General features: G+C 38.9%; 1 protein-coding gene across 1 annotated transcript in view; it reads right to left on the bottom strand.

Moving 5' to 3' along the window:
* Positions 1–437: 437 nt before the first annotated feature.
* The window catches only part of BRWD3 (bromodomain and WD repeat domain containing 3), a 56,545-nt gene continuing 40,753 nt past the window's right edge, over positions 438–16,229 (bottom strand). The window contains exons 24-40 of the mRNA XM_059824622.1: positions 16,107–16,223; positions 15,536–15,643; positions 13,881–14,005; positions 13,564–13,646; positions 13,040–13,151; positions 12,615–12,676; positions 12,369–12,524; positions 11,538–11,658; positions 10,659–10,784; positions 10,488–10,569; positions 8,871–8,927; positions 7,882–8,022; positions 7,467–7,619; positions 4,432–4,595; positions 3,772–3,869; positions 3,089–3,247; positions 438–1,863 (exon numbers count right to left, since the gene is read on the bottom strand). Of these exons, the coding sequence (XP_059680605.1) occupies positions 1,076–1,863; positions 3,089–3,247; positions 3,772–3,869; positions 4,432–4,595; positions 7,467–7,619; positions 7,882–8,022; positions 8,871–8,927; positions 10,488–10,569; positions 10,659–10,784; positions 11,538–11,658; positions 12,369–12,524; positions 12,615–12,676; positions 13,040–13,151; positions 13,564–13,646; positions 13,881–14,005; positions 15,536–15,643; positions 16,107–16,223 (2,652 nt within the window). The 3' untranslated portion in view covers positions 438–1,075. The remainder of the gene's footprint in view (positions 1,864–3,088; positions 3,248–3,771; positions 3,870–4,431; positions 4,596–7,466; positions 7,620–7,881; positions 8,023–8,870; positions 8,928–10,487; positions 10,570–10,658; positions 10,785–11,537; positions 11,659–12,368; positions 12,525–12,614; positions 12,677–13,039; positions 13,152–13,563; positions 13,647–13,880; positions 14,006–15,535; positions 15,644–16,106; positions 16,224–16,229) is intronic.

The raw sequence follows: 16,229 nt of genomic DNA on the forward strand, positions 1-16,229 counted from the left end.
CAAATCACCATCTGCTGAAAACATTATGCTGCTGAAAACTCTGAGAATTACTTAGATTTGTTTTCATTGTGTCAGTATAATGAAGACATAGTTACTCTACAACTTCACGAGCAATTCCATCCCTCTACGCTCCTTCTTGCCTCTTCTTCAACACGTACTGAATAATAGCATCTATTTTCTTTTAAGTTTCCAGTAGTTGTAAATAGAGGTAGCTGAGCTACTATTAAAAATCACGTCATGCTTTGACGAGGAGGAACCTTTCAAATGTTGAAGTTACCCCTTAGCTGCACAATCTCTATTAATACTATAAAAATATGAGAGGACAAAAAGAAAATAGATGCAAGTAACTTTTGCATTTGGCACCTTTTGTCTAGATATTCATACTTCTCAAGTATTCTCTTTTTAATAAAGTTAATGCACACATAGGACACACCACATCAAAGGTTTGCTACATATTTACAAGGCACCAACCCTTTGTCACTTTTTACATGAATAAAGAACCGATAGAAAGCACATCAGGACCCCGTAACTGTAGTATAGACATACTTCAGTTCAGCACAATTCATGAACGTTTGGCCTGGGAAGATTAAAATAATCCAGATCCTTCTTACAATATAGAAACTGTAAACATTTTATAGCTGCCTTTAGGATTGGTGTATTGTGCAAAAGTTATAATTATTACTGTGTATAAGGATTTATGGCAGAAACCACATAAAAACTCTGTAAGAAGGTGCTATTTCTATAATACAAAAACAAAACAAGGGAGAGAAGTCATAATCGTGACGCAAAATGTCATGTTCTTATTGAGAAGCTGGAAGCCTCTTTAATGTGATGAACTCGTAGTGTGTGGGGAAGAATTTCTGTAATTTAAGGCCTAATGAATAAGGCTTGTTCTGACCAATGAAGTGTGGCGATCTGAAGTTTTAAAACAAACGCAAACTGACATAATGGAAAAGCACCACTGTGAAACGTGAGTGGAGTCCCCGCACAACTTGCTTGGTAGATTTTCTGGTAAAATCCCTGCAGTAGAAGGCCATTGAAGTTCTTTTAAAATTGTTCCAAAGTTTTTCATCTGTCAATAATTCCATCCCATGAGATGGCTGACCCTGGCTTTTTCTGTCATTTTCCGCACCCTGCCTGACCTGGAAGTACCAAGGTTCAAAGGATCCTCGGTGTGCACAAAATTGTCATTATCAGAATCGTCGTTGTACAAGACAGTTCTCCTGCCCTCGTTCCTTGTTTTGATTCGAGGCGGTCTGCTGAATCGCCCTCCAAACACGTTTTCGCCAAATTGTCCTCCAAACAGATTTTCAAATTCATCATCTGTAATTCGGGCACGTTTTGCCCTGGTGGCTCCTCGCGAGGCTCCTCTGCCTCCTCGGCCTCTTCTTCCTCCCCTGCCACCACCTCTTCCTCTGCCACAGCCTCTTCCGCCTCTACCACCTCTTCCCCCTCTACTCCATCTCCCCCACCTCCCCCATCTACCTCTCCTCCCTGTCCCTCTGCCCTGCCAATTCCGCTTCCCACCGGTGAGTTTTCTTTTGATTTTTCTTTTGGGTTTTTTGGATTGCACAACTTTGCTGTAGTCATGGTCTCCGTCAATGTAATCCTGATCTGTTCTAGATGTTGATTCAGAGTCTGAATCAGAGCCACTTCTGCTTTCGGAACTTGAACTAGATCCCGATTCCCCACTTTCTGATGAAGATAAAGCAGATTTTTCCTTTAATTCTCTCTTCTTCTTTTCCTCTTCCTCCGCCTCCTCCAGATGCTCATCTTCTTCTGATGCACTTATTAACTTCCTCTTGACTCCCGCCCGAGGTTCTCTGCCGTCACCATTTGTAAGTGGTCCATCAGGAGAGTGATCTAAGCAAACACAAAATAACCCTGTCGGTTATCATCATCACGCCTGAGCCCAACAGGATACAAGAAGTTGGATTCGCCTCATCTGCCTTTGAGGTGTGCTCTGGGGATGATCCAGCTCTGAACTACTCACCACAGACGACCTTTAAATGCTGTGGAGACAAACAGGTGCTCTAAGGGGAAAATTTATCAGACAAAGTAAACACGGGTCATCTGATCTGGAAGCAAGGACTGCAAACTCTCTTGACTCAGAGTTCAGTGAAGATCCAGTCAATAAAAGGAACTCAGAGTGACTAGGTTAGACACAAACATCTAACATTTAGTCACATGAATCCTACCTAGGGTGCCAAGGCAGAAAAAACTCTAAAATCCATTTCAAACCGATGTACATTAAGTAACACTCTGCAAGCAGTATTTATTCCCCATCAAATGCATGTTCTCAAAAGGCTTAGTCCAGGGAACGCTTGTGGCAAGCACAATCTCAAGACAGTAAGTAACCCAAGAAAGCTCACGAGGATTGCGGAACACCTTAACTTAAAAATATATAAAATATCTTGCTGGCTTGGGACCCAAAATATTACAGGTTTTCAGAGTTACGAATCTGACAATGAAGATTAAATATCTTCTTTAACATGGGATACAAAAAGCTCACCTGCAACACTGCTACAGCACAGTAGTACGGACTTGACAAAGGCTTCAGGGTTTCAGCCAATGCTCATTCAATGCCTACCTCAGTGGAAAGTCTGATTAACATGTCCCAGAAACAAAATACCAGTTTTCAAACAGTGTTTCCCTTCTAATCACAACCACTTAGTCTTGATTATGACAAAAATATTTAAAATTTTTTTTAAACTTTTTTTCGTCTTTGGTTTCAACTTGATTAATAAAAGGACAAGGTTTTGGGGTGGGGATTCTTTTGGTTTGGTTTGTCTTTTTGTAGCTCCTGAAGTAACTGTAATTCTCAAGAAATTTAAGAGCAATCAAGCTTTTCCATCTGGGGAAATTTTAAAGGACTTCACTGAAGTGCATGTGGCATCTTGTGCATGCCACACTTCAGACAAGAGACGACAGAACTGTAAAGTAAGGTAAATTCAATTCTTTAGTATGGTTTGGGATACAGCGTAATGCTAAACTCGGGCAAGAATATCATGAGCATCAGACAGAAGCAACATCTTCCATTTCTAGTGAAACCAGTCATTCAAAGAATGGAATACCTATTATTTCTCACCTTGTTTCACTGGTGTAGATTTACTCCTGATTGGTCTACTTTTCCCTGGATCAATGGTATTTCCACTTCGGTTCTGTGCATTTGAGCCTGAGGAAGATGGCTGGCCTTCCATCTCTTCACCTGTGGCTGATCCCAGAGGTTCTTCTGCTGTATCTGAAACTTTAGACAGGACACCACCAATGTGACACAGTAATTTTTATCCTCTATTTATAGGGTTGGAATGCAAGGCATTTTTGGGAAGTGTTGTGTCACCTGAGTTAATAGCCCAAGTCAGCAGGTTAATCTCACCAAGCTGCCTCTGCAGTCATGAAGAGACAGATTCCTCTGGGGTATAATCCAAAGTAAGCTTAATGTATTTGTAATCGCTGTGCGAGAGAAGCCCGTATACAGGAAGTCCAGACTCTTATCACTAGATTAATTCTTACCAAGGACAGACCCGGGTTCCCTATTCTCTAACCCTTACTATAACTTACCAACAGCTGGAGGGCCAAGTTCAGCTAACACAATCTGCAGGCAACGTATTCACATGACCTTGCTACTTGCTCTTTCAACAGGTGGGTTTTGCACGTGTCTCACAAATATAAGATTTAAACTGAACATTAAATATCCCTCAGCTTTTTCATCATTCTGCACATACAAGTTGCTGCAAGAGAAAGGATGCATTTTAGAAAATGTCTCCTCACCGTGAGATGAAACTGAAGAACTAGTCCTAGTCAAAGGCAGTGAGGTATTCTGGTTGGGTTTAAGTTGAATCTTCATTTGCTTCTGTTTCCCTTTTGGGCTGAAGACACAAAATATCCCAAAGAGATGAAACTGTTAGTACCAAAAGACCCAAACACAAAACCAATTTCCCCTGCAAAGTGTCTGGGTTTTTTGCAGCAAATGCATAACACAAATGATCTCTTCCCAGTACTTACACAGATGTAGTAATACTAAAAATAGTGACAATATCATTCTGTTTGATAAAGGGATATGAGTTTGCAAGAACAAGATTTTATCTCACCTTCTAAAACAAATACTCAGTTTACTTAGGTAATGTATCATAAAGAAGTCAGAAAAGTATTATACAACACTTTTTTCAACAGTTACTAAGCAAAGGCAAAAAGAAACTTGCTCTTCCATTTTCTCCAGAGGGAATATTTCTAATTATATAGTCTTTCACTTACCAGAATTATGCACAAACTACAATCGAGCATGGAATTTGAGCTCATGATTTTATCACCCAAAAGAGCAACTGCATCAGGAAATGAGCAATACTGTTACTGACTGCTTACTCACAAAGGCATGTCTACCACTGTCATCTCAAATGACACTGATAGCAAGTCTCGCTATCATTATGTTACCTAGATGCTCTGCTTGTTGACGGTGAACTGCTACTGCTTCTTAGCCGTTTTCGGTACCGTGGCCTTTTCCTCTTCTGACATTGCATTGCTGACTTGTACTCAGAGATGATATTTTTCATATGATTTTCAAATAAGGCAGATAGTCGAAGTGTCATGCTGTAAATCTGAAGTGAGAAAGCACGGTCATACTTATTAGAAGTTGAATAACTAGAAGATCAGCAAAAAATATCATACAGATGCCCAGACTTTGTAGCACAAAAGAAAAATTCACGGTGACATTCAGCTATGAGGTTCTTTACAGATAATTTCCCTCTGTGGTACATGCATATTCTCGCAACAGAAAAGAGTTTTCATAAAAGGATTTAATTACTTACAGTACAAAATTTCTCCAGAGTTGAAGGAAAATGGATGTTGAAGGAAAATGGATATCTAGATGACTGAAATACAGTCTCCTTTTTTGATCTCCATGAAGCATGGAAACACACCATAAGGTAACTTGAAGTACCAAGGGAAAAACAATTGAACTTTGCTGCCCCCTCACCTTTGTTTTTTGCTTTAATTCCCTAGTGACGAGTCCTTACACCACCCCTACAGAGCTGCACACAGAAGCCAACTAAAATGTCCTCATTCCTAACTTCTGTAAGCCAGACGTCAAAATCTTTAATCCATTTTCCTGTCCTCTTTCTAGGCCTTGCCTCTGTGTAGCCTCATCCACAAATTCACTCATGGCTATTTCTCCATATTTCAGGCTGTATTTACTTCTGTTCAAGATTTTACCTTGGATGTGTATGAGTTATAACAAATAGTTCAAACCAGCATAAATAAACCGAAGTTCTTGATTCCTTCCCCATACCCATACCCTTCTGCTGCATCCAGTCTTCTGAAAATTGTGTAAACACCATCAAGAAGATGCTATCATAATCTTATACTCTGATCTCTTCCCATTTCTTGCAGTCTGTCTGAATATAAAGTCTCTTTGGTATACAGCTTTCTTTACCTTCATGTAACTTAATTTTTGCCCAGACCCTTATATTTTAGCAATGTCTCTTTCTTCAGCTCTGATACGTAGCACCCTGCCCTTCTCGCCTCCATTCAGGATGCTGTTGCAAAGATGGTAAAATGGGCTAGAAAACCTCAGGCTGTTACACGCATGTGGCAGTAGACGAACCTGCAGTGGCAGAAGGCCCAGATGAGTGCCCCAGCCCTCCAGCAAGGATCATCTCACTGAGGCACTTCACAATATTTAGGCAAATGGATATTGATGGGCCACTCTATTAAAGTAATTTGGGAGTTGGCTCACAAGCTGTTCAGTTATTAATACACAGGGAAGTTCCCAGGGAGCGTGCAGCAGTAACTAACTCACCAAGTTTACTCTGATATCAAACACACATAAAACACCCTCAAATCACCCGTCTTCTTGCAATCCTCTACATACTTCCTTTCTAATAAAGTAAGCAAAAGTTACTGATCTTTATCTTCAGACCTTACCCGCAGCCCACCTTTCAGCCCTTATTCAACACCAAGAGTTCAATCTACCTTCAGCGGTGGCAACTTTCTGCTTTCTCTCACGCTCGCTAACACTCGGCTGGAGGTCCCCTCTCCCACAGCATCATCCTACTTCAAGCTTACTCTCATCACCCTGCTTACACAAAACAGAGTAGTAGTTATTCCACTGATGAGCTAAGACTACTACTCCTCAAGCGATGAGGAAGGTCGCACAACCTCCTGCTTCCTCCCATCCAGCACCGTTCACACGTGCACTGAAAGCTCTTTGCAGCACACTCCGCTCTTTCTCCTGCTTGACAGCGCCTAGTGTAATAAAATCTTGTGTCACACCATGTCAGGTGCCACATGAAAATTTTACAGAAATATTAAAATTCTATGTATTGTTGTGCTTTAAGTAACAGTAGCTCAGTCTAGCCCCAAATGGTATGCATTTCTCAATAGTTTATAAGTGCTCCTGTTCCTACATACGAATATTAGGCAACTTTGTAACCAGCACTCTTATCTATGCTAAATAATGTGTTTCATCACAACTTAAGCATCTTATTTAATATGCAGCTTTTCCTTATAATAATAAGGTCATTACAACACCAATTCTCTTTAGCGTCTGGAAGTACAGGCAAAATTCTTTCGGCTTTTATATTATGAAGACATCAACCACTTGAATTCTATTTTGCATCAACAGTGGTAAAAACTGCATCTGTGTCCTCCTGCCACTTGTGATTTTTTTAAGCATAAACAAAATATCACTAAAAACCACTGGAAAACTCTAGAATCATTTGATCATTTAGCAGCTTAGGAAAAGCTGACAGGCAATACACCACACAGGAACACATATCAAACATAGCCATGTTTACATGATCAGTCATACACTTAGTCACTTTACCTAGCTCATATAAAAAATACCTATATTCTAACATTTTGATCTCCCCTTTCCCTCTTGCCATATCTTGTTTAGGGCTCCAACCCAATACATCTTTTCTGCCTACACAGATTCCTATTCCTGCATGCAGAAAAAAAAAAGATTAGCACCTAGACACACAGGCAACACCATACGAAAATCTTGCCAAGTATACTAAGTAAACTAGAAAAAAGTTAAGTATCATAATGCACTCAGTAGAAATATTGCATAATACTTGCATTAACAGTAGATTAAAAAAAGATCCTACTCTCTATATATGCAGTTATTAAGCTGATAGCCTTGTTTCCAGCAATAAATTATTGAAAAAATAAAAGCAACTGGTGATCAGTTTTCTGCTACAAATATTCAAAGAAATAGTTGCAACAATAACCACACAATTTCTCAGAAGCTTTCAGTTCTGAAAGTTCAGATGAAAATGAAATTCAGAAGTGATCTGCATGAGCAGAACAAAGCAAATTTATAACCATAGGTCCCAGAATTGCCATATACTACTTATTTTTATTTCACAATGGAGTGTTTTGCTCTCCAGATACAGACCTTATTTCATGCACTGTATTCACCATGTAGGGTCAGGGTCTTTGTAAAGAAGGGATTAAAATTTATTACTTACTCGAGACTTTTTATTAGGAGTGTAAGCTTTAGAGTTGCAGAATATTAAACGAATATCTTTGTAGAATTCCAAGGGACTAGTGTAGTTTCCTGCCTCCAAGGTTTCTTTCACAGTGCTGAAGTCCATAGGAGTGTCTACAATATCTCGATAATCCTGTAAGAATATACAAGAAAATAATAAAGGCTGTCAAATCCTACAGCAATAAAAACACCTAAGTGTTCGTCCACAACAGTGGCTCTCAAGTAATTATTTCTTCTTGAGAGTTACTGCAGATAATTCTCTGAAAACATCAGTGCACAGAACGTGGTGCATTCCAGCTCAGAAAAGGAGAGGTTAGAAACATGCCCAGCATGGATGTTTTGCCAAAGGATGAACAATAGGCTTTTTTAATTTTGAATATGGAAGTTGTACTTACAGGATAGGAGAAGAGATCAACGGGCTGTCTAAAAGGTTCTGAGTCCTCTCTTTCATAAATCAGGTTTAACAACTGCTTGCATTGCTCTTTCCAAGCATCAGGACTTGTTTTCATGGGCTGCCTTTTTAGTCGCCGTCTTACCTGCAGGGGAAAAGACGTATTTCATAATTTTTCAGAATATTCGGATTTTTCACTTTAAGTTCCTATTAATTTACTAGTGTTATGATTCAAAGCAGGTTTCCACAATTAAAAACAATATTGTAGTAAGATTAAAGCATAGGTGATGGCACAACAATATGCATTATGCAAAATGCAGAAACATGCCTTTTCTGGTAATATATAAACACTGAAACCCATGAGAGACATGCAATATTTCAGATCCAGGCTTGCTGGTTTTCAGAGAATCACAGAATCATTAAGGTTGGGAAAGACCTGTAAGATCATCAAGTCCAACCATCACCCCAACCCCCCCATGCCCATTAAACCATGTCCCACAGTGCCATGTCCACATGTGTTTTGAACGCCTCCAGTGATGGTGCCTCCACCACCTCCCTGGGCAGTCTCTTCCAATGCTTCACCACTCCCTCAGGAAAGAAATTTTTCCTCCTATGCAGCCTAAACCTCCCCTGGTGCAACTTGTGGCCATTTCCTCTTGTCCTGTCACTTCAGAGAAGAGACCAACACCCACCTCACCACAACCCCCTTTCAGGTAATTGTTGAGAGTTTTGTCAGCTTTCATCCAATTTTGATTGAAAATTGAATCTTTCAAATCAAATTAAAAAAAAGATTCTTCAGCGTTTAAGTAAATTTTCCTGCACAGTAACTTCCTTAGTCTGCCAACACTTAAATACACATGCAACTGTATTCACACACTTAGTTCTACAGACTATCGGCTATGACAAATTTAAACCATTTCAGACCTAAAAGAGCATTTCAGTACCTGGTCTGTCTCCCTTCACAACCTAGACCAAGCAGAAATGTTTACTCACTCGTCTTTTTCCAGAGGAAGTTCCTGGAGCGTCTGAATCTACATCTACTTCTGCCACCTAAAGGCAAAGGTAGTGATTACACACACGCATGCTTGTATGCGCCCTCAGCAATGGAAAAAGGGTTTAAAACCAAACACCCAACAACAAACACAATTTTGAACGACTCAAATGCAATGAATGGTTCAAGCAAAACAGAAACTAGCTTCAAACTAGAACTTACATAACCTAAAAATAAAATATTAGGTGGGTAAGCTGTTTCATCTCTTTTCCAAGTTTGCTTCCATAGAAATTCTATATGAACATGCAAGAAATACGAATGGTTTATTTTCAGTCCTTAAGATCCAGCTAAGTCGCAGTCTTGCAGACCTGGATTCCCCTGCGTAAATGTTCACGCCCTGAGCAGCTATACTGAGTTTATTCAGGTTTCATGCAGTATCTTACTTACATTAAGTATATATAATATTCTTTTCAGAATCTGGATTTAGAAGTTACAACAAAAACTCCTTTGTACACAGCTTTCTACCACTAATTAAAAATAAAGAGGAGAAGTGGTTGCTTGAAAGTTCCTACAAAGAATCTGACAGTAATTTCTCTCTTGCTTTAAAACATATTATAGACCAAGATATACTCTTAGAAAGACTAGAGAGAAAGGAAGGTGATATCATAGCAGTTTTGGACCCTTCTGATCACTGCTTGACACGGAACAGATGAGATTCACAACTGGCACAAGAAGGCTGAGTTGGGAAAGGAAGGTCTGCTATTTAAGTCAGGGAAATCCCCCATTTTCTTCGAAACACTGTTTTAATAGTCTGTGAAAATAGATGCCGTTGTTATATCTTCAGTTTTACAAAAGTAATTAAATTATTACATTGTAGTGTAGACTTTAAGTTTCAATACAAATCCAAGGAAATAGCACCAGCCATATGCATATAGGTGTTCAAGCAGCATCAGGTTTAACTTAAATATTTCAAAACCACAACAATAGAGTACGTCTTGGGGAAGGGAGAAAGGAAGAAACCTCCTAACTAAACTTATATTAGCTCATGTATTAGAAAGCAACACCGAAAAAGTAAAACAAAACCAGTGACTTAGGTTATAACAGGTCACTTCTTTGCAACAGAAACAACACATTTCAAAATGTTTACAAACTGTGTTTAAGGGAGGAAGGTGTAAGGAGAGAGAAAAAGTTAAAGGAAGTGATATCTAACCTGGTTTCTACCTGTCATTTCACTCCACGGTACAACTGATGGGAAACGACACAGAATTACGTAAGAAAACCAGCTCTGCTGCCTCGCTGACAATAGGAGAGCTGTTGTCCTTCTGGTTCGGCAGACTGAGTAAGAGCCCCAGTTCATATTCCCCTTACTTACTAATACTTCCTCACACAACAAACCCTCATGTACTGAGAAAAGATTAAAGATAGGCAGTTCCAAGAACCATTTTTACTTACTTAAGGGAGCTTATTGCCCCAGGTGAGCATCACAAATGGCCTTAATAGGATCAGTGCAACTACCCATAAAATAAAACACTCAACAAAAAAATCTTTACTCAAACTTCTTCCAGGTGCTGAATTTAAAAAAGGCCAGAAGTTCTGACAATCAGACTTAACGGTCTTACCTCCTCTTCTTCATCAGTACTGCTTAGGTCTTCTGCTTTCACCTTGTTATATATTTCTAATATATCAGTACAACTCTGATCCCTGCAGGACAGTAACAAAAGCCAAAAATACATAATCAAGTATCTCAGAAACTCAAGATGTCAGGTCTATAAAGTAAAAAACATGCCTACCCAATGAAGCGAAGTAAGACATCTGTTACAATTTTGGCTGCTTTGACTATAGGACTGTCTGGCTCATTGAAAGTCCTGGCATTATGTTCGATGTATCGTACCTCCCACATCAGTGCAGAGATTCTCCTTAAAAAAAAAAAAAAAAAAGGAAAGTGATGGAGAGGAAGGTGTGCATTATTTTCCTTTTGAGTTCAGTAGGATTCCTCAGTAAAAAAAAGAGAATCAGGTAATCGAGGTCCAAGGTAAGCAGGTTGCCAGAGACCGAGGTAAGTGGTTTCTGTTCGCATACTGCTGGCTGCCCCAATGTGCCAGGCTGCGACAGCTTTGTGGAAAAAAAGATGTCCCTCTTCAAATCAGCAATGAATGGAATAAAAAGAGGAAACAAACTTACTGAAGGAGACGGCTGACTGCTCCCACTTAGAGAAAGCCTTAAAGTGGTCCTCAGAGGGGAAAAAAAGAGCAGGACATTTTTTATACCCAGGTTAACTGGAAAAACTGAGACTTCCAGTTTACAGCCCTATTGAGCCCACTTCTGGCAACTGCAATCCAAGCAAAGCATCTGCTTCAAAGGCAGTAGGGATACAGATGAGGCAAATATGCTCTGCCTACAATGCATCCAGAGAGTAAGGCTCAGTATGTTAAACAAAAACGGCACTCTAGATCCAGACATACCAGCTTTTGCCTTAACGACGTAGCCAAAAGAAATTATTAGTCAGGAAGACTCACTTTGCCCAATGCCAAATAGAATCTGATCTTATGCTGTTGGATCATCAAAGAAATATATCGCTGAAGTGGCATTACACGGTATTCAGCTAAACATAGTGCCCTCAGCAAGGCTACAGTAAATGTAGATTACAAACAAATAAAAATCCAACTGACCTATAAAACCTGTTTTCAAGTCTCCTTCTGATCGTGGTGAGGTCGGTTGGATAAGCAACAACAGTGCAATACATGGGATAGGCACTAAGGTCCACCGGAACAGCAAAGGGATTAGAAATGTCTGAAAGGCAAAAGATCAAAATAATTTAGATGCCTCGGAAGATACCAGAAGGGGAGTTATAAGATAACTTGATTTCTTATAATGGTTTCTGGGTTTTCTTTAAGAATTCAGCAAAACCAATACAGATCTACAGCTGGATGCATCATTAGCCAAAGAGTAGGATTCTTCCTCTTGTACCATCTGTTAACTACCATTCAAAGAGCATTTTTTAAGTATCACATCTGAGATTTGCATGCCAGCAGCCACCTGTATGGCTGAAAAGCAACATGGCATATGCCCTTACAACAGGAATACCACAACAAGCAACATAAACTAAGAATACAGGCATGTCCTGTGTATAAATATAGGATAGAATTTAAATCATAGCGTGCTATTAAACTGCTACAAACTAGTTACAAGGTATTTGTTGGTGAGGATGGTTGGTGAGGACTTCTTGGCTGTTTTTTGAGGGGTTTGATTCAATGTTTTGCTCATTCGTATTTAGACATGACCCACTGAGAATCCCCATTAAGTTGAAAGGAAACAGGTCAAGCCCCAGAAAAAAGGGAGTATAACTGAAAAGGACACCACATGAAATTTAAAAGGCTCTTTTCAATGATTTAGTTCAGCACATTTCAAACACTCCACACCAACTCCATCCTATCTACTCTTCAGTCATGTGCTGCCATGCCGATACTCTTAATCCTTCCACCTCTTCCCTCCAGACATACCAAGGGAAAGAAGTTGCTCAATCCCCCGGATTACTCGTTCACATTCTTCATCTCTGGAATGGGCCCCCCATTCTCCTTCCTGGGGTTTGTAGAGAAGTGCTGTCAGCTCATCTGGAGTCACAGGAACTCCAGCACCAACCTCCTCTGGATAAGCAGCTAAATATGAAGAATTCAACAATAGTAAGTACTAGCAGTGGCAAAAAGCTATTTACTTTGTATACGGACATGCATTCAACACACACTTACTTCCTTCTGGAATTGGTTCCATGTCCCACGGACTCATCCTCTCTCTTTCATTATTGTCCCAGCTATTAAAAAAAATACATTCAAATGTATCGTTATATTCAGCTCTAACTTATACAACTTTTCTCTACCAGACTTAAAACAAAAAGCTCACACCTATTAGAAACAAGACATGTCACTAGCTACATGCCAACTCCTTATTTTTCTCTGCTATCTCCTATACATTCACTGCACTGCTGTTTACACTAAAAGCATTGTTTTATGAATAAGTTCATAATTAAATAAATAAAACCAAAGTGGCTGATTATGTATTTAAATGGGAAAAATTATCCTAGTTCTTAAGGTACATATATAAGTTGCATGTAAACATCTATAAGACCCAGAGCATGTAAACACGTGTGACACATTACAGCTACATAAATACTTACTGAACAGAGTAGCACTGGAAGGAACTATCGGGATACTCTGCCTGGAAAGGCTGCTGACTCTCCACAGTTCCAAACCACCAAGCGTCATCTATTATACTGCGAAATCTATCCCCTACAAGGAAAAAGATTGCATTCAGCGAAAGAACAACATAAATAATTGTTAAATACTTCTTTTTAGAGAACCCACTTCATCCTTCATAAATGCACTACTTCGATTCTTACATTTTGCACTACAGGAATCAAGGCCCTTCCTCTAAAGCGAGGACTTTCACATCTCTAGTAATTAGTCACAGCTGCCTCCATGCCTCAGATCACAATATAACAGTAGATCCTTCTGCTATCACAGGCCTCGTAACAGTTTCTCTCATTTCTCTTTTTTTTCTGCTACAGGAATTGCAGCAAACATGATCACTATAGTATCATGTGTGCTATGGTCCTTTACATCGTGTAATAGAGACGCTGTATCCTATTAAACAGATGCAGAAATGTTGTAAAACATATGGAAGTGGAAATGAAGTAGTCACCTATTTGCCAGTTCCTTTCTTTGGCTTCATTATAAAACTGATGCAGCACAAGGAAGTCAATAACATCTGGCATATCATGGTACCTTCATGAAACAGACAAAAAAAATTGCTTCTGTTACCCATAAACATAGTTCCACATGTACAACACAGACTGTCTCCAAACACAAAATTTCATGCATTTTGTTTTCAAGTTTGGCGTAATAACTAACTAATGCCTTCATCATGCCTTGCAAGAGAAAAACAGAAAGGAGGAAGGGGAAGCTTCTAAACTGCAAGAAAATCTCTTGAAGAATGTCATCAGCATTTCAGTTACTTACTTTATGGAAAATGATTCTCCTGTCATTTTGCCAGTGATTGGATCTAGGAATGCAAGCTTCAAGCAGCAGAGTGTAGGAGGCCCAACTTCATATTTAATTCCTACAGTCTTCACAAATTCTTGTTCCTATTTATCAATAAGCATGGAACAGTATTATTTTAACTTGCTAACAACAAAAACATCCATGATAAAGTACTAAATATATTAATAAAAACCAAATATTTTTCCATTCTACAGCCCAGGTAATTTCAGCCACAGACGTTTTCTTTTCCAAATACTAAAAATCAATCACAGTCACCCTAAAAAGTAAAATGAAGAAGATGTAAATGCTCATTCGCTTGTACATTTGTGACAGGATAGCCACAAATTATTTAACTTCTGTAATAAGGTTCTAAGGAACATACCCACTCTGGTTTTAACCACACTGACGGCACCAAAGGTTATACCTGACCAAACCCAGGGCCTCTCACCCTTGCTACAACATACAGGGGAAATAAGAGGAAATTCTTCCTCTTAAAGCGGAAATTCAACAATAGGCTTTCTATTCACGTCCTGTCAAACAATCAGCCAGTGGTAAGATCTCTGTCCTAAGTGAAACGCTATTTCCTTTTCCTTACAAACTGATGATGCCTTTGAAGATTACAGCTGGAATCACTGAATACCTAGGACTATTAACTGGATATTTTTCCAGTAAAGCAATTATTTTCATTAATAGAACCACTGGCATACACATATATGAATATTAGCATATATATGCGCTCTTATCTTGATATGAAATCTAAGTAAAGCAGAAAAAATATGGCGACACTGTGAATTAAGTATTAAGGGACTCAGCGGTTCAAACAAAAGGATAAGAAAAATCCACAGAGCTATGTGAATCTAGTATCTACCCAAGCAATCCATAATACTTTTATTTTGTAAAAATATGTTGTAAGATATTGCCTTGCCCTTCCAAGAATTTGAGAACACAGACAATTATATGCTTAGCTAGATCCACTGTTTAACAGAGCTTGTGCATACATTTAGGTCTTTACACCATGATGTCTGTCTTCTTACCATAGCGTTTAAAACAACAAATAGAACCTAGATGTTCAGGTCATTGCAGAGTGTCAATATAACCATAAACAGCTTTTGAGTGGTGAGTTCTGCATGAGTTAGCGTTAAGGAAAAAAAAAAATAGAGTCATAAAATAATTTGGGTTGAAAGTGACCCCTGAGAATCATCAAGTCCAACATCCTGCTTGCAGCAGGGCTAACGTCTAAGTTAGATCAAGCCACTAAGAGCTTGCCCTGCTGAGCTTTGAGAAGTCTTTGAGAATGGAGATCCCATGCTCTCCTTGGACAACCCTTAGTAGTGCTTAACTACTCTCACTCTTTTTTTTTTAATTTAATATTCTACCTTTTTTAATCTATCAGGCAAGAATACCACACTAGATGAACTTTCACATTCTTTAATAACCTTCTGGCTTTCTATTATGAGGAACTGAACAGATGTAAAGGCTTTGTGTTAATGAAAACACTAATTTTAAGATTTACAATTTTAATTTTGATATCAACATTTTAAAGTAATGCTTTCTTCATATTTTTCATACTGGTTTTTAATGTCAATTTAACACTACAGAGACAGTCAGCTCTTTGAAGTATTTGTTTAACTTACCCTGAGTTCCATTTTGTTCCATGGTTGTTTTTGCATGTTAATACTGTAAATTTTTGCTTTCCTTACTGCCCGCACATAAGCTTCATGGCCTTGCCTGAAGTATATGATCTTAAAAGAAAATTAAAAAAAACCCAACCAAGTTTATTTTATTTTACTGATAGTTCTCTTCCTGTTTATTCTAAAATTTCTACAAACACATCAGGCATCATCCCTTTCAGAACATACTGTACTCTTCTTTATTTCATTATAAAACACTCTTCTCCTGAAAAATATTTATATCAGCCCCCAAAGCAGCACCTGCTATGTGCTTTCAAACTTGGGATCATTAAGAAGTATGCAGGTTTCTCTGAAGAAGCACAATCTATTCTTACTGCTACTCATAAGTTACATGTGCACAAAAAGAGACATAGGACAGCTATCTGTAAGCAACTGGTTTCCAAGAAAAAAAAAAGTTATCAAAACTTAGCCTATCTTGAGCACCATTCACTGCAAATATCACTAAATTTAATAGCCCTGACCAAAACAAGTTCATCAGCCTAGGTGGGAATTTCAGCATCAATACACTCATTACCTCATCTCCCATTTGTGGGACAAAAGGTGAGCGGCGGGGTATAGTATCCAAGATCCACTGTGGGGCAAGCCATTCTTCACTGGGTTCACCTTCCATCGAAAGCAGTCCACTTGGTTTCTTAAA

The sequence above is a fragment of the Gavia stellata genome, chromosome 14 (genome assembly GCF_030936135.1).
Source record: "Gavia stellata isolate bGavSte3 chromosome 14, bGavSte3.hap2, whole genome shotgun sequence".
Classification (NCBI taxonomy): domain Eukaryota; kingdom Metazoa; phylum Chordata; class Aves; order Gaviiformes; family Gaviidae; genus Gavia; species Gavia stellata.